Here is a 17,603-nt window from a genome sequence, read left to right as displayed (position 1 = left end):
AGACAGACAGACAGGAAGGGAAAGAGATGAGAAGCATTAACTCCTAGTTGTGGCACTTTAGTTGTTCATTGATTGCTTTCTCATATGTGCCTTGACCAGGGGGCTCCAGCTGAGCCAGTGACCCTTTGCTCAAGCCAGCGACCTTGGGCTTCAAGCCAGTAACCTTTGGGCTCAAGCCAGAGACCATGGGGTCATGTCTATAATCCCATGCTCAAGCTGGTGACCCCGCACTCAAGCTGGATGAGCCCGTGCTCAAGCCAGCAACCTCAGGGTTTCGAACCTGGGTCCTCTGCGTCCCAGGTCGATGCTCTATCCACTGCGCCACTGCCTGGTCAGGCTATAAAATGCTTTTTATATGACACCATACACTAACCCTCTTTCCACTGGCATCAGAACCGATTATCAGTTTCATCCCAAGTTTAACCAGGAATGCCTTCTTTCTCTCATTTAGCATTTTTAAAACAATTCTGCTAGAAATGCATTTTTGAACAGACCAATTTATAACAGCCTTGTATTGACTGTTTCCTTCAGGATCCCCATTCCCAAGACACTTCTCTCTTGCTAGCTAACCTGAATCTCCCTGTACCAATTTACATCCCTAGCAACAGCTCACAAAAGGGCCCATTTCCTCACAGAATATTGGTCCTAATCAAACTTTAAAAATTTTGCAAATATAAAGTACAAAACAATTAGTTAATCTATTTTCCCTGATTAGTTAGGTCAAAGACAGTTTCATATTTTTTCTGGGTATTATCTGCTTGTATCCTTTGTCCATTATTCTATTCTTTCCTCTTTATAGGTGTTTAAAAAAACCCATTATGGCTATTAGCTTTTTGTCTGTTTTCCATGTTATAAGTATCTTCTCCCTGTTTTATCTCTTCCAGTTTTGTTTAGGACATCTTTTATTATATAGAATGTGACCTAGAAAATTTCTTTCTTCTTATTTTTTAGTGAGCGAGAAAGAGACAAATAGACAAGAAGGGAGAGAGATGAGAAACATCAACTCGTAACTGCTTCACTTTAGTTGTTCATTGCTCCTCATCCATGCCTTGACCAGGGGGCCAAGTCAAGCAAGTGACCCCGTCTCAAGCCAGAAACCTTGGGCTCAAGCCAGTGAACATGGGATCATTTTTTTTTTATTCATTTTTTTTTTTTTTAGAGATGAGAGAGAGAGAGAGAGAGAGAGCTAGAGGAGAGACAGAGGGGGGGGGGAGGAGCTGGAAGCATCAACTCCCATATGTGCCTTGACCAGTCAAGCCCAGGGTCTTGAACTGGCGACCTCAGCATTCCCAGGTTGATGCTTTATCCACTGCGCCATCACAGGTCAGGCCAACATGGGATCATTTTGATGATCTCATGCTCAAGCCTGTGTTCAAGCCAGTGACCTCAGGGTTTCAAACCTGGAATCTCAGTGCCCCAGGTCAACGTTCTATCCACTGCACCACCACTGGTCAGGCATAATTTCTATTTGTTAGAATTTATAGAGATTTTGTTTCCCTCTCTATGGTCAAATTGTAAAATGGTTATAAATTTAAAAATACTATGTATTCTGTCTTTTGGTTACAAAATTCTACTTATCTTTATTAGATCAAACTTGTTACTCAAATGGTTGACTTCCTATACCTTACTTGTCTAGCTATTTTATTAATTTTGTCTAGTATAGTCTTCCCTCTTCATTGGTTTATTAGATTTTTCTGATAGTTTTTGCTTTACCAGTTTCAAGGCTATCCTCTCAATTAAACTTGTTTTTATTAACTTTTATCAATATAAAATGTCTTTTCTTGTCCCATTCAAAAATATTAAAAAAACAAAAGCAAGTAGCCAGTTCACAGTATCACAGTGGGAAGGCTGTGGGCAGAGCAAGAGAAAGGAAGGCTGGGCCCTGGGTTGAGCTCTGCCACTCTGTGGGTGGCACAACTAGGGAAACTGTTGAACTGCCTTATCTCTGAAAGGCTAAATTTGACGGGTTCCATCCAAACCAAAAAATTCTAGTATCAGAGGACCCGAGGCAGGGTCCTACCTTAGGTAGGCTGTGGGGTGGGCAGAATAACTTACCAAAGCTGTAACTTCCAGTTAGCATCCGACCGGCTGGAAATGAGGGTGGAGAAGGGAAAAGGGCGGGTAGGAGGGGGAAGAGAGAAAAAGAGAGGATAAGTTACTGGCTTCCCCAGGCACTTGCTCTTTACAGTGCTCCAGCTGCCCACCCACCTCCAGGGATGTCCATGGGAAGAGGGGCAGGCCAAGGGCTTAATGCCTGGACAGTTAGGGAGGAGCTGAATGCTTTAAGGCAACCTTCAGACTCCCTTTCAGTTGTACAACATAAACTACACAACAGAGTTCATAGGCTTCAGCTCTAAGAGAGATGGATAAGGACTTTTGGAGACTGCCATGGACTTTGATCCCACCCTTGACCTTTGGGCATTTTGTAACACAGACAATCGGAGCACTCTATAGGAAAGGTCATGTCCTTTCTCAGTTTTTCTAGGTCACAGATCTCCCATACTTCCTAGTCAGAAATCTCCTGGTGCACAACCTGAAGCTCCTGCTGCAATTTTAGCCATTTTCCTTCTACAAAAAAAGAGAGAATAGAGCCCCCATTTCCTAACAAGAATCTCATCGAATTCCTATCACTCTTTCCTATAGCTTCTTTTCTTTGTCTCCTTTGCACAATTCTTTAGGTTGGTGCAGATGTGAATGATGGCTGATGTGTGGGTGTGGACAACTGGATGCAATTGGAAGAGAAAGGAAACTGGTGGGCAGAGTTTACCTGTGGCTGGTGTCTGGGCCTGGAATGGGGCTTGGGCACCTAGAGGAATACTTCCAAATGCAGAAGAGCTGGGGCTACTGCCAAAGGCATCGAAGTTGGCGAAGCTCCCATGGGAAGGTGTCTGGCCTATAGGTGGAGGCAATATAAAGGTTATATAGATAAAATGTGTATTAATCTATATAACATACACTAATTCTAAAAGCCATCAAAGGCCACTCGATGGAACATCTGCCTTTCCACAGGGTCCTCTTCAGAGGGAGATGGCAGGGGCCTTCGGCAGAGAGCGAGACACATGTGGGGGAAAGGGGATCTCAGAGGCTTCCCAGTTCACTCCCCACCTTTTTATCCTTACTCCATGAGGCATTAACATTTTTGTCAGGGTCTAGTTTGGGCAGAATCATGTGAAAGAAGTTATTTTCTGAGGGGAAAAGGGGCTTAAAAAGAAAAAAAGGAAAATGATACCACTTTATTCAACTCAACTAGTCGCTATTGCTGATCTCTGGGAAGAGGGCAGGAGAAATGAAACACGGGATAATCCCCCTGCTCCTATTTTAATAGAGAGTGAAAGTAATAAAAAGGCTATTTTCAGTGTTCTAAAAGAAAGTGCTAGGAGCCCCCAACTCCCAAACATAATCCCTGCCATACCCATTTGACTTCAACCCTCCAAATCCTGATGCTTCAGAATTAACATCATGTTTGTTTGTGTGAAGACAGCTAGAGTTAAGTGAAATCTGGTCACCCTAAGGGAGTGAATTCCTTGTGTTAAGGGACATAGGTTATAGGAAGGTTCTTATCCCAAGTCCCACTTACCTCCAAAGGCTGGGAAGGCAGCAAATGACGGTCCTGCCTGGGGAGCAGCAAAGGGGTCTCCACCAATGTCAGCCAGCAGGTCAGTACTGGCTTTCCTGACTGAGGAGTGGGGAGGTGGCTGAGCACTCCGGGGCTGGGCTGTCCGAGCCTGAGACTGACTGACAGACTTGGAGAAGAAGACAGTACATATAGCACTTGGAATGCAAGACATCCCTAGCCCCTGCAGGGCTCACAGGCTGTCCCCAGATAGGCAAATGGAGAGAGAAGAGAGCAAGAAACTGCACTCAACTGAGAGGATTCCTGGGCAGAAGTTGCCTTAGCCTTGCTCATACCTAATTCCTCTGTCCTCTCAGTACACCAGCTCCCAAAACCATACATTTTAGAGCATATTAGTCAAGGTAACCCTGACATATACAGGGATGTTGCCCAACAATCCCCCTGGAGCTGTTACCTCCTCCTCTTTCCCAGGTGCTTGAAGCAGAGTCCCGGCCCCTTCTCTGTTTCCTTGGAGGAATGGTCAGGTTTGGAGTTCATACTCTGACTTCCCTAAATACCACTTCCTGCTGGGTTCTTTCTTCCAAAAGATATGAGTCCAAGGTGATAGATGCAAGACATAGGTAACAGCAGGGCTGAGAACCAATTCACAGCTCCTAAATTGTTGTCTGCTAAGTCCAGGAGATTTGATTTAGGAAACTGACACTCCTGTCTCCCAAATCCCAAAATAATTTTGAAGGGCGGATCTGAGAGTTACCTGGCTAGCGGTGGAGGCAGCAGCTGAGAGAGACGGCATAGAATCCCCCAGAAGCGTCCGCAGAGGCTTCCCTTCTGGGATGGAACCCTGGATAGGAGTGGAGGCACTGCCTTTGGTATAAGTGGTCCCCTTGATTTGATCCGGGGGGACATACCTTCAAGAAAGAATAGTTAGGTTGAAAGGAGAGGGGTAAAACCTTGGGCCATGCTCAGCTTAGGTGCTTGGGAAAACACAGGTTATATAGCAGCCAAACTCCTTTCTCATTTTTCCCTATTAATTCTCTTTTTGGAACTAAAGGGAATTTAGCAACATAGCCAAGTTCTGCCTATATTGAGATTCCCCTTTACTGTCAGATGCTCACTTTTTTCCTATTCAGTTTGCTCTGGCTTGTGCCTGTTATTCCGTCCTCTTTCTGAGTGTCAAACCATCTGGGTTTCAAGTTATAACTCCTGCAATAATGCTGAAGAGGCAATCCCATTTTCCAACTTCCTACTCAAGTTCTCCCCTTTTATTTCCTGGGTGTTTCTTCAGATTCCTCTTTCTTGTTCCACAGATGAATTTCTGCCACCTCATCTTCTAAGAGCTCACAACTTCTCCTGCCAGCTCCCACTACTTTTTGATAAAACCCCTCCCACTATAGCATGTATGGTCTCTACTCTGGAAGAATCTTCTTTCTCCTGAGGACGCTCCTAGTAGGGAATCCAAAATGCTGCTTTAGCTACATCAAACTTGCTGCTCTCTGCATTCTCTTCTCCACCCTATAGTTACCCCCCAACCCCCACACACCGCAGAAATCAAATGATAGGAAGTGACAACTGGGCAGAGAGAAGGCAAGGGAGAACAGAGATGTTGTTTTCCTCTTCCAGAAAACAGCATATATATAAATCATGAATGAAACATGAGCTAAAAGCCTAAAATTATATAGGACATGTGCTTCTAGCCACCTCTCTCCAAAATGAGATCAGCTGGGCTATAAAAACCCCCAGTCCTGCATGCCTAGTTTGCAGGCCCCCTCCAATCACTCTACTGTCTCCCCCAAAGAGGGAACATGAAAGCTGTTAAGGTTAGTGATGGAGAACAAGTTGTCTTTTCACATAGCTTTGTCATTTTGAAGGTAGAACTTAGCCCCAACTGAATTTGACTGAAAAAGACAACTCAAGTCTAGTTTTTGAGAGAAGCCCCAATTCAATTCTGGAAACTAGACTATCAGATAAAATATGTATCGGACACATGTTTCTATATCAGGGGTCCCCAAACTGCAGCCCCCTGAGGCCATTTATCCGGCCCCCACCGCACTTCTGGAAGGGGGCACCTCTTTCATTGGTGGTCAGTGAGAGGAGCATAGTTCCCATTGAAATACTGGTCAGTTTGTTGATTTAAATTTACTTGTTCTTTATTTTAAATGTTATATTTGTTCCCGTTTTGTTTTTTTACTTTAAAATAAGATATGTGCAGTGTGCATAGGTATTTGTTCATAGTTTTTTTTATAGTCCGGCCCTCCAATGGTCTGAGGGACAGTGAACTGGCCCCCTGTGTAAAAAGTTTGGGGACCCCTGCTCTATATTAATTTCTTTCTTCCTCCTTACCATCGCTTCTTCTCATATTTTTCCTGGAGAAACTCCTTTACTTTCTGAGGATCCCTGGAATCTGGTATTAAAGCTGTCCGAGGATCAAAAAGACCCAGCCAAATCTTCCTGCAAACCTAAAGGAACGGAGTTAGGTACAGATGAGTTGGGGCAGAAAGCATGAAATGGCAGTGATACCACTTCCTGTTTATTCATCAATAATTATTGAGACATAATCCCTGTCCTCACAGAGTTGTCATCTAATGGGAGGTCATGCCTTAGATCAGTGGTCCCCAACCCCCGGGGCCACAGACTGGTACCGGTCCGTGGGCCATTTGGTACCGGTCCGCAGAGAAAGAATAAATAACTTACATTATTTCCGTTTTATTTATATTTAAGTCTGAACGATGTTTTATTTTTTAAAGATGACCAGATTCCCTCTATTACATCTGTCTAAGACTCACTCTTGACGCTTGTCTCAGTCACGTGATACATTTATCCGTCCCACCCTAAAGGCCGGTCCGTGAAAATATTTTCTGACATTAAACCGGTCCGTGGCTCAAAAAAGGTTGGGGACCACTGCCTTAGATAAATAAAAATGAACTTATAATTATATAATGTAACACAAATTACAGAAGAAATTAGCTGGCCACGAGAATTACAGGTAACTAAATTTCAATGGGTGTGGGGTCAGGGACAATTTTCAGAGCTGTGGCTTCCAGAACACCCTCCAGAGGCCCTTGTTTGCACCCATCAAGTAAGTCAGTCACCTTTAAGTTATACTGTTAAGTCAGTCACCTGTAAGTTATACTGTTAACAGCAAGAATGGCATCTTTCTACCAGCAGATTTAGCTGAGGAAGGGTTTTAACTCACATTCAAGTAAATGACATGGACTTAAATCTGGGTTGCTGAGGCTCAAACAGCTCTAGGAGATCTTAATCAGAGGGGCAGGCCCAGTCAACTCTAAATGCTCATCAAGTTGGAGCTCTAACCCTTTTTTCCCCCGAGTGCCCAGGGACAGACTTCTGCAGAGATTTTGCTCCTTTCCCTGATTCTTCCAAAAAGGGGCCTAGACAAACCATAATTTGTATAACTAAGATTCTGTAAATACACAAATGTATATAAAACAAAATACCTTACATACTAAAAAGTAAAAGACACTTGACCAAAAAGAAAACTGGAGAATTCTCCTATAATCTTGAGTCAGAGCTCCCCAGCAGATAAGGCAACGACAAGAGTGTAACACTCCATCAGCGGTAGCTCACCTCGTTTCCACGTGATTGCAGGAACACCACTTCAGGCTCAGTGAAGGTTGTCATGGAGATGGACTTGACTCGATGAGGGGGATTCAGGCCTCTCCTGGGGGGAGAAAGAGAAAGGAAGAGAAGTATAATGCAGTTAGCTCTGCAAGTGTGTTATGGAATGGGGGAAGGAGAAAGGATAAAACAGCACATAAACTAAGCTCAAGCAGAACTCCCTGACTGAAGCTGCTTCCTAATTCAAGGAAAGAAGGGAAAAAAGAATATTTGGAAGCTTCTAAAAAGAGACAGGGACAACAGAGTCAGAATCATATTGTGGTCCCTATCATTCTGAAGAGGAAGACAGACTCCTCCTCCAGAAACCTCCTCTACCTTGGCACAGACCCCAGCAGTTCAGGGTCAGCTGAGGGGGTACTTCTGGGAACTCGGCTGTGCAACCACTTCCCATTTCCTGTTTTATCACTGTTTCAGACCTGAAGCACATCCTCAAGGCCCCAGAGCCATGACACATAAATTCCACAAGAATGAGGGAAGACAAAAATGAAGGCCCATGACAACTCCTAATAATACTAATGCAGATAAAATTTGGAGACAGAAACCAGAATCCCTAGGCTAACTGCCCCTCTTATTGTCTATACAGAAGGCTGGTTTCGTAGTAGGAATGGAGAGGATCGCTCTCTTTCAGGAAGAGATCTCTGGGAAAATAAATACTCTGGACTTTCTCATCTCCAGATCTTTCAATAAAGCAGGAGGAAGCCAGGTTCAACAATGAAATATGAGCTTGGTATGAGTCAGGAACATACATCTGTAGGGATGCTTTTGTGCAAGCTCTGTGTTCTTTTAACTCCCTGGGAGCCCGGTTCTGCCCACAGAAGCCCTGCAGAGATTACGGCTTTCTTGTCCCCCCCCCCTGCCCTCCAGAGTGTTCTAACAGGGGAAACTTGGGGCTAAGCCAAGCAGGGTTTCATAGGTTCCCCTTTTCTTATACCTTAAACTTGGCTCTGGTCTAGACCTACTGCCCTCAAATTAAAACAAAACTCAGGAAAGACAGTCTAAACTGATGAGGCCTCTTCAAACTTCTATGCCCCTGGAGAAAATGGGTGAATCAAGATGTGAAAATAAAAAGCATTGTAACTCTAGAATAAGGTTGTGGTTTCACCTTCAGGAAAGCAAAGGGAGAAAGAATAACAAAATTTACCAAATGGAAATCCTAGAGAAAGGTGGGGAAGACACACAGTCTTGCTCACAGGTGTACACACAGAATAAAGCTGCTCCTGCCAAGTCTAAAAGAATGGCAGTGTTGCGGTTAGTGTAAGAGAAGGTGGAGGCAGGGAGGGAGGACAGATGACACAGTACAGAGTGAACAACAAAGGGCAGGCCCCTTTTGGATGATAAATTACTATAGATTCTAACAAAGGACAGGACACTGGAGGCTACAAAGGAGGCTAAAATTGAGGGCACTTTCAGCAATTCTGCTTTTAGACATTTCAGTAAAGGGTCTCAAAATAACCCTTTCAAAAACAAGCAATATTAATGAGGAACTGGTGCCCCTAGTAAAGATAAGAGCAGGAAAACCCAAAAGCCAGGCTTCGTTACTATCTGTCAAACAATAGCTCTTAAACTTGATCTGCCCTGAAGACTCTCTTCTGATCACATTTCAGAGATATTCTAGTTTTCTCTTGTAAAGCCTATGTTACTAATGGTTTTGTTTTGTTTTTAAGTCCACACAGCCTGCTTCTATATGCCTTCCCTTGCCCCCTTTTACCTTAACAACTAGGTCCTTTCTCCTCAGAATGCCAGACCTTTCTGATGTCTAGCCGGAGCAGATCTTTCTGTCTCTATGATTCTGGTCACCTCCCTCTAACAAATATTCACTTTGCTGAAACACAAGGCACTGTGGTAGGCACTTTGGGGATTATAGAACCTAGTCCTTGATCACCAGACTGCTGGCTTATAAGAAGGACACAGGGAGTCTGGACAAGAATACATCTCAATGCAGTAGGGTGCAATTTAGGCACACAGCTGGATCAGGGATAGTTAGCACCAGGATGCAGCAGTGGGAGAAGGAAGAGAAATGGTCAGGGGAAAAGTAAAAATGTATTGTGTTTACACTAGAGAAACAGATTCTAAGCCTATCACACAAAGGTCGCTGACATTTCCGGAAAGGAGAACCAGAACCAGGAACTGTTTGCAAAGCATAAACAGGGAGATGTGCTTCCTTGTAGAGGGAGGGGAAATGACTTTACCCCTCCATCAATCTAGAGAGGATACTTATTTACAACAGACTTCCTATGGCTAAGCTTTAACTAGAGAGTTTTTCTGAGGGTAGGGGAGATGAGACAGGATGAAAGGCAGGCAGAGATACTAAGTGATTTAGGTGCTCTGGGCCAAATGAATCTGATGGAACAGGATGTTTCCATAGCACAGTATAAAAACCATTGCTTTGACCTTGATGTCCGTGGACTGGATTATGCACCATAATCAGAGTCACAGTTTGGGGGCAGAGAAAATTCTCTACAAGGCAACACAATACTCTGCAGCCCCTAAGAGGGACTAGTTTCACAGCCTATGAGTCAGAGAATTTGTTTGTGAATCACAGAGAGGCGATAGCTGGCTGAGAGAAGCAATTTGGAAATAAGAACTCCCCCCCCCCCCAGTAGATGACATCAAATCGTCTAGGAGTGTTGCTTTCCCTTGGGTACGTACCAGCATCATACAATAAGCCAGATGTGAGCCAGACCCAACTCTCTAACTTGTATGCAGTCTCTCCAAATTAACTCTGAGATTCTCCCCAAAAGAAGTGAGAGCGAGGAGGAGGTATTGCCCTTTAGTTATTACAGCAAATCCATTCTGTTCTTTCTAACAAGGAGGTGCTGGGGGAAACAGAGATAAATTTATTTGTCCAGAATAGTGCATGTTTTACCAATTGAAAGAAACAAGTATATTATTAGGACGTAAGCCTTTGGCCCAAAGTCTTTTTCCACTTCGATTTCCTTTTCACACAGATGCATCTAAATGACATTTGCAGTACTCTCAATCAGTCTTTGAAGTAACTGAATTACTCGGCAAAGGAAGCAACTTGCAGAGTTCCTGAAGTCTGCACAACTCTCTTACCCTTTCTTTCCCCTCTCTTTATTAAGCACCCTACTATTTCTACAAATACCACAGCTTTCGTTTCCTTTGGTCATCACCCTCAAACGCCCATATTTTGCTTCTAGCTTGCTTCATACAAAGCCTCAAACCTGCTTAGCTGCTCAGATAAGAAGGTTCTGCCAGGTCAACAATGGAAAAAAACAGTTCCACCCAGCACCCGAGTTCTTTCACTTGTGCCAAATCTGAACTTGGGAATTCCTTACCTCTGAATATTTGTGTTCAAATTCATACACCCCAGATTACCTCTTCACTCCAGGATTCCTCTCCTCTGCTTAAGCACGGTTCACCTAACCAGTTAGTCCTTATCTTGAACCAAAACATCACCAGGAAAAGTCCCTATTAGAGACTCTTAATAGTTCCTAATAGGAAGGCTCCTCTATTACTCTGACCAGGGTCAATTTCACTAATTTTAGGAAACTTCTTCCTAATCTAAATTCCCTTGCTTCACGCCATTTCCTGTTATTGTTCCTCAGTGACAAGGATAAGCTGTCCTCTCATGTAGAGCCACTAGAATCCTGATGTTATCAGCTGCCCTCCTCTTCAGGCTTAATGCTAATCTTTTTACATTCTTTTCCTTTCTTCTCACCCCTCTGGTAATTTATTATTTTCTTAGGGACTTTTCAAGTTGTCCATGGACTCTGTATGATAAAGTAATTAAGTTTGTAGGGAAACTGTCCAGCTCTGCCCAGTCAAGGTGATTATGAAAGGTGAGGTGAGAAGAGATGGAGGGATGGGACTAAAATAAGGACAAGGTACATGTCTCTCTCTCCAACTCAGTCAGATGGAAAAGTACTGAATTATTGATTAACATACACTTTTCCCTTCATGCAGATAAAAAGCACTTCAGCTAGGAGCCACAACTGGCAAGCCAGACAGGGAAAATAAGGGACAAGGAGGGTAGGAACTTGTCATAAGAATTGTCAAGCATATCTCTTGACACCCAGCCCAGAGCTCTGTCCACCTTAATCCTGACTCAATCTCTTCACCAGAGTCAAGTTGTACAGAACTAGAAGAGTCAAGTATCCATTACTGATGAAGGACAATGGATTAGAGGATGGATTCAAACAGCCAGGTCATAGAAGCATGTCACATACTTTGCTGAAAAAATTGGGTATCAAAAGTAGTGCCCATCCCTGATGTCAATGAGATCTCAGGCCTCAATACATTTTCTTTTTACAGAAAAGTGGTTTGTTCATTGAGGTATGCAAGCAAATGAGAGCAAGAAAGAACATCTAAGGCTCTGCTTTGGAAATTGCTGTTTTAGCAACAATTTTTACACCAACGTAGCTTCAAATGGCAGATTCATCCTCTTGTAGAAAAGTCAGAAATAGAAACAAGCACATGCACACATACAGGGTGGGGAAAGAGTAGGTTTACAGTTGTGAGTATGTGAAACACAGTTCATTCTTGTACAATTTATTAATTATTGTATTATCTTCCATATGACCATGGGAAATTAAAAGGATCTATATCAGGTTAAAGAAATTAGGTATTAGAAGAAAACCAAATGAATAAAAACTAGGTCAGATTTGGGACCTACAACTGTGGTAGGATATATCAATATATAAATTTAGAAACAGCAGAAACTATCAGCCCTTCTCTTAGGCCCTCACACCAACACTGTGGGTTTTTGCTCAAGTTGAGAAAGTATTTCTCATTACAAAAGAGATAGTGAAAATGAGTTTACATGTGCAGCAACGAAGGCCTAGTCATCACCCATCCACCAATATTAAAATCTGAACTTTTCTTCAGATCTTGGGAAATTCAACCTTGGCTGGAACACTTAACTTTGCTACATAAGCCATTGCAGCCAGCTGGGAACTCTGGTTATTCTTCTCACTGCCCCCAGGACACTCCACCCTTTTAAGAGGTAGACATATTTGTAACACACTCAACATTAAACTGGCTTTCAAAATACAAAGCCAATTTTGCTGACTCCTCTCTCTGGCTACGGTGCTAAATATAGTACTTCACTCCCCTCCTCCAATATACTCTTCATTTTAACAAAGAATATTTCTTCACTTTTTACCATCATGCTTCCGTATGAGTTCCTACCACTTTCTGGCCCATGCTGACCTTTTATTTACTTCATAGCATTTATCATTACTTGCAATTATATATTTAATTATTTATTTAGAGTCCAGGGCCTCTACTAGGATATAAGCTACATGAATACAGATACTTTGTCAATTTGGTATATTACCATAGCTCCAACACCTAAAACAGTGTCTGGGGCTAGATAGACACTCAATAAATATTTGTTAACTGACTGAATAAATGAATATTTATTCTGATGGCCTACCACAATTTCCACTTCCCAGCATTACAAAATCATAATCTATGGGCAATCAACCATGTAGATTTAAGATGTTAACTGGTGTGTCGCTGTGGAGCCAAGCCTCTGTATTGCCTGCTGAACTGTGTCTGCTCCCTCTTCATTCTGCAGCCTGCAATAAGTATGCCCCCACTTCATACATTCTGCCTCTGGTCCACCTGCCAGCTCCCAGCCCCTTCCCACATCACAGGACACAGGAAGCAGTGGTAGAGCTTCGGCCTGGTGTGCAGGAGTCCCGGGTTCGATTCCCAGATCGGGCACACAGGAGAAGCGCCCATCTGCTTCTCCACCCCTCCCCCTCTCCTTCCTCTCTCTGTCTCTCTCTTCCCCTCCCACAGCCGAGGCTCCATTGGAGCAAAGTTGGCCCGGGCTGGCCCGGGCGCTGAGGATGGCTCTGTGGCCTCTGCCTCAGGCGCTAGAGTGGCTGTGGTTGCAACAAAGCAACGCCCTGGATGGGCAGAGCATAGCCCCCTGGTGGGTGTGCTGGGTGGATCCGGATCCCAGTCAGGCGCATGTGGGAGTCTGTCTGATTGTCTCCCCATTTCCAACTTCAGAAAAATACAAAATAAAAATAAATAAAAATTTGTTAAGACCCCTTTAAAAACTTTATATACCTTGCTCTGGTCTGTGCTAATTAGCACTCCAATTAGTAAATGAGAAGTACCACCAGAACCCAGGCAGACAGTCACAGGCAGGGAAACTAAAGCTTTCTTATAGAATTTTATCTCGTATTTCTCTCCGTATAATCTCAACATGCCTTCAGTTCAGCTTCATTTATTGGCCTAGCATCTTCTTGGTTCTTCACTCTGTTCCGACTTCCTGCTAACAAAGGGTTGGCCTAGCTTCTCATTTCCCAACCACCAAAGTGTGTTCCCTAAAGTCTACCACTTCAAGAATCACTTGCAGTGACTCTCATTATGCTTCACCAAAATACTAAGCAAAAATGTCCTTTCTAGAATTTTTTGAAACTTAAAAAAAAAAAAAGGCTAGTAGATTCCTACCACTTGTTCCCATTGGAACTTAAGTCCTTTAGAAGTTAAGCCCTAGTCTGAGGTACATACACCTTAACAGAGCCAAGCCTCTTGGGGCACTTTTCTATTAAATTAATCAATCTTTGGGCCACAGTCACCCCTACTCAGTATCTCTCCAGATTACAGGCATTTTGCCTTTTTCTTTAATGGGATCAACAATAATGACCACAGGGAAAAGTGGTAAAGTTTTACAAACTGTGCACTGAATATAAGGAGTTAACTTTTCTAGCAAAAGAAACCAGGTTTTTAAGGTGTCCCAGATCCCTTCCTTCTCTTTCTGTCCTGATTGAAGGATATTCATTATATAAGGGAAATGTTATCTGTGGGATACTTTAAACCAAGATCTATAAAATAATGATAATGTCAGCACTTCCAGTGTTTTATCTTTCATTTCATCACAGCCAACCATGGGAATGAATTAACACTGTTTCCTAACATTTTCTTCCTAGGAGTTAGGCTCTGATATATCATCATTATTTTTCCTTTTTTTTTTTTTTTTTTTTAGTGAGAGAAGGGGAGCTAGACAGACTCCCGCATGCATCAGAGACAGAGATCCACCCGCCAACCTCAGTTGGGGCCAATGCTCAAATCAATCGAGCTATTCTCAGCTCCTGAGGCCAATGCTTGGACCAAACCAGCTATCCTTAGTACCCAGGGCTGATGCCCAAACCAATCAAGCCACTGGCTGTGGGAGGGGAAGAGAGAAGGGGGAGGGAGGGAGAGAAGTAGGTGGTTGCTTCTCCTGTGTGCCCTGACTGGGAACTGAACCCAGAATGTCCATACGCTAGGCTGATGATCTATCCACTGAGCCAACCGGCCAGGGCTGATATATCATCATTTTTAACCTCCTGCTTCCCTTTATTTTTTTCAGAGCTTATAATCAGATTTTCCTCTTCATAACAAGATCTTTAGGAATCTGCTTTCTCTCTCTACTTTATGCTGTAAATATTCATAAACTCTGCTCCTTCTCTCCTCAGAGTACTTGTCCCATTCTCAAGTTTCTATCTGTTTGCTTCATTTGCATCTCTATCACTTTTGACACATTTCTGTTTGGATTCTAAATCATTGTCCCAAAAGCCACAGTGGCTTTTACTTAGACCAAAGTTAAGTTCATTCTCACAACACACAAGTGAGGTTGATCAGAACACAGAAATTTGGCAAAGGAGGTAAAAACTGAACAGAGAAGTAATTCTAAATTGTATCTTAGAGGACCTGGGTCCTCATTTCTGATCTGCCACAATCATAACTAACATCAAACTACAAATGCTGAAAACAGCAAGCCCCATATGGCATTGGATAAGTTACTTAACCTCTCTTTGCTTCTATTCTCTCATCTGTCAAGCAAGAACAATACTGTTCCCTCCTTGGCTCCTAAAGGTGTAAGAAGAAACAGGAACGATCTCCTTATTAAAAATAAAACCACCAAACAAATCATGTATTAAATAAAACTAAAAAATGGTCAAAATAAGCCCCTTGATAAACTTATAAAAAAAAAGAGACACAAGCTTGGTATCAAATGTTAATCATGCATCTAACCAAATAATTCAGCCTGACCAGGTGGTGGCGCAGTGGATAGAGCATCGGACTGGGATATGGAAGGACCCAGGTTCGAGACCCTGAGGTCGCCAGCTTGAGCGCGGGCTCATCTGGCTTGAGCAAAGAGCTCACCAGCTTAGACCCAAGGTCGCTGGCTCCAGCAGGGGGTTACTCGGTCTGCTGAGGGCCCCCGGTCAAGGCACATGTGAGGGAGCAATCAATGAACTAAGAAGTCGCAATGCTCAACGAGAAACTGATGATTGATGCTTCTCATCTCTCTCCGTTCCTGTCTGTCTGTCCCTGTCTATCTCTGCCTCTGTAAAAAAAAAAAACAAAACAAAAAAACAACAAAAAAAAACACACAAAAAAAAACAAATAATTCCCTAAGGGGGAAAAAGAAACTTACTATATAACCAGAAATCTAGGCTAGAACTGTGGTTCTAAATTAGCTCAGGCACGACCAAATACAGTGCCTGTGCCAACTATAGTGATAAGATTATACAACAAATGTCCCCTTCCCCCCAATCTAGAAAGAGTTGCCAGATGTCACTACTAGGATCAAGCCATGGCAACGAGGAACTTAAAGATGTACTGTAAATAATTACACTTACGGATGGCTCATTCAGATCTCCAAACCGTTGGAAAAGTTAAGCTCTCTAAAGAACCCATCAGCTCCTATCAGCTCTTAGATTGATAAGATACCTACTTCTGGATAGCATTTCAAAGTCCTCCAAGATTCGGATCTGCACCTGAACACTGGAAGATGGCTACTTACCTGTGAAAATGTTTGTGCTGTCAACCTAGGTTAACTCACCTATTTTAACTTGGTTTTTCCATCTCACACTCCACGAAGGGCAAAAGCCAGAAGGAAGAAAGGTACTCCTTCATCTTAAGCCCAGTTTGCCCTACTACCTCTTTCCTTTATGCACTCCGTCTTCATGAAATTCCCTTTCAAGGTTTATGTCATTCTCAGGCCTTTTAAATCTCTACCCCCCCCCCCCCCGTTCCCTTCAATTATCCCCACTTTCGGTTCTCCTTGTCTCCCTGAGGGAGTTTCTCCATTGCGTTCCGGTGTCCTTCCCTTCCCCTGCAACGCCACTGCAACTGTGTGATTTGCCTTCCTTGCCCCTTTCCCTTCCCCATGACACCTCTGCAGCAAAGAATTTTCTCACCACATCGGGCGCGTCCCCAGGCCTCCCCGCCGTCCGTCCCCATCTCTGTCCCTTCGCCCAGGGTCTCCGCTGTCTCCCACGCCGACTCTCTGCTCCTCCCTCCCGGTCCTCCCCCCGCGCCAGTCAACTCACAGGAGGCCGGAGCAGGTGGTGCATACGAAGCTGCCCACGGTGATATCCACGTAGGTGACCCCGCGCTGGGCGCACTCGAAGCAGTGGCGGTTCCCGGCCTGACTGCAGCCACCCAGCTCTCGCACCCGGCGACACCACACCTCCGAAGCCCCCTCCGCCTCCGACTTTCCCCCGCCGACCCCGCCACCCGGTCCTGGGCCCTTCTTCGCCGCCATCACCATGGCTGCCCACTCCCTCGAGCTTCCTCGAATCAGCAATCGTCCCTTCAACCACTGACACCTTCCCGCCTCCTCAGTCGCCTCCGCACGCCTGGCTCCCTTGACAGAAGCTCGGGAGCCCGCGGCGTCCGCGCGAGACTCCGCAACCTCCGAGCCTCGCCTATCCTGCACACTGACTAACTAGTCTCCTCCCTCCTCTTCACTCTGATTGGACCGACATTAGACTGTCTCTAGTTGCCGTAGCCTACAACGCCACGCCCCATTGCCTTCAGACCTCAGGCCTCTCCCATTGGACCATAGAGATCCTGCCGCTAAGATTGTGAGAGCTCTCTCCTTGTCCCCGCCCCCTCTCGCCACTGTGTCTACGGCAGCCCGCCTCCTAGACTCGATTGGTGAATCCTCGGAACTCGGGCTTCGACGCCAACTCTGATTGGCTATCGAGGCTGCAAAGTTAATACGCGAGACAGAGTAGGTGTCCCGCGCGTGCGTAGCTCTGGTCCTTCAGAAGGCTAACATTAATTCCCGCCAAATTTCAAAAGCTTAATCTTAGCTACAACTGTGTAGAGAGGCACGCACAACGCATGAGAGGGGCGGAGGAAAGAGAGAAAGAGGGAGTTCCCAGAGAAAGAGAGATGAAGAGAGAGGGCTTTATAAATGCTATTTATTCCTACCCTATGCCATAGGAAATCTCATTTTACAGAGAGTCTTAGGTTATACAGTTTGCAGTAGGTCACACAACTGGTACATGGCCTAGCCAGGGTTCTCATCCGGGTCCTCTTACTTAGAAACCCTGCTTTAAAAAAGAATGTATTGATTGATTTTAGAAAGAGGAAGGGAGAGAGACAGACAGACAGACAGAAACATCAACTTGTT

At 44.2% G+C, this 17,603-nt stretch overlaps 1 protein-coding gene across 2 annotated transcripts in view; it reads right to left on the bottom strand.

The window, feature by feature from the left end:
• The window catches only part of AGFG2 (ArfGAP with FG repeats 2), a 29,121-nt gene extending 12,199 nt beyond the window's left edge, over window positions 1-16,922 (bottom strand). Inside the window, exons 1-7 of one of the 2 annotated variants that reach the window (XM_066274406.1) lie at window positions 16,513-16,922; window positions 7,160-7,253; window positions 5,915-6,030; window positions 4,329-4,482; window positions 3,578-3,743; window positions 2,768-2,893; window positions 2,056-2,088 (exon numbers count right to left, since the gene is read on the bottom strand). In XM_066274406.1, coding sequence (XP_066130503.1) covers window positions 2,056-2,088; window positions 2,768-2,893; window positions 3,578-3,743; window positions 4,329-4,482; window positions 5,915-6,030; window positions 7,160-7,253; window positions 16,513-16,733 — 910 coding nt within the window. In that variant the 5' untranslated portion in view covers window positions 16,734-16,922. Of the gene's footprint in view, window positions 1-2,055; window positions 2,089-2,767; window positions 2,894-3,577; window positions 3,744-4,328; window positions 4,483-5,914; window positions 6,031-7,159; window positions 7,254-16,380; window positions 16,427-16,512 lie in introns of those variants that run through there. The other variant, XM_066274407.1, reaches the window with a different exon arrangement.
• Window positions 16,923-17,603: the final 681 nt, after the last annotated feature.

This window comes from Saccopteryx bilineata, chromosome 4 (assembly GCF_036850765.1).
Source record: "Saccopteryx bilineata isolate mSacBil1 chromosome 4, mSacBil1_pri_phased_curated, whole genome shotgun sequence".
NCBI classification, from domain to species: domain Eukaryota; kingdom Metazoa; phylum Chordata; class Mammalia; order Chiroptera; family Emballonuridae; genus Saccopteryx; species Saccopteryx bilineata.
The sequence above is the reverse complement of the archived record's forward strand: the minus strand, read 5'-3'. Positions and strand labels throughout refer to the sequence as shown.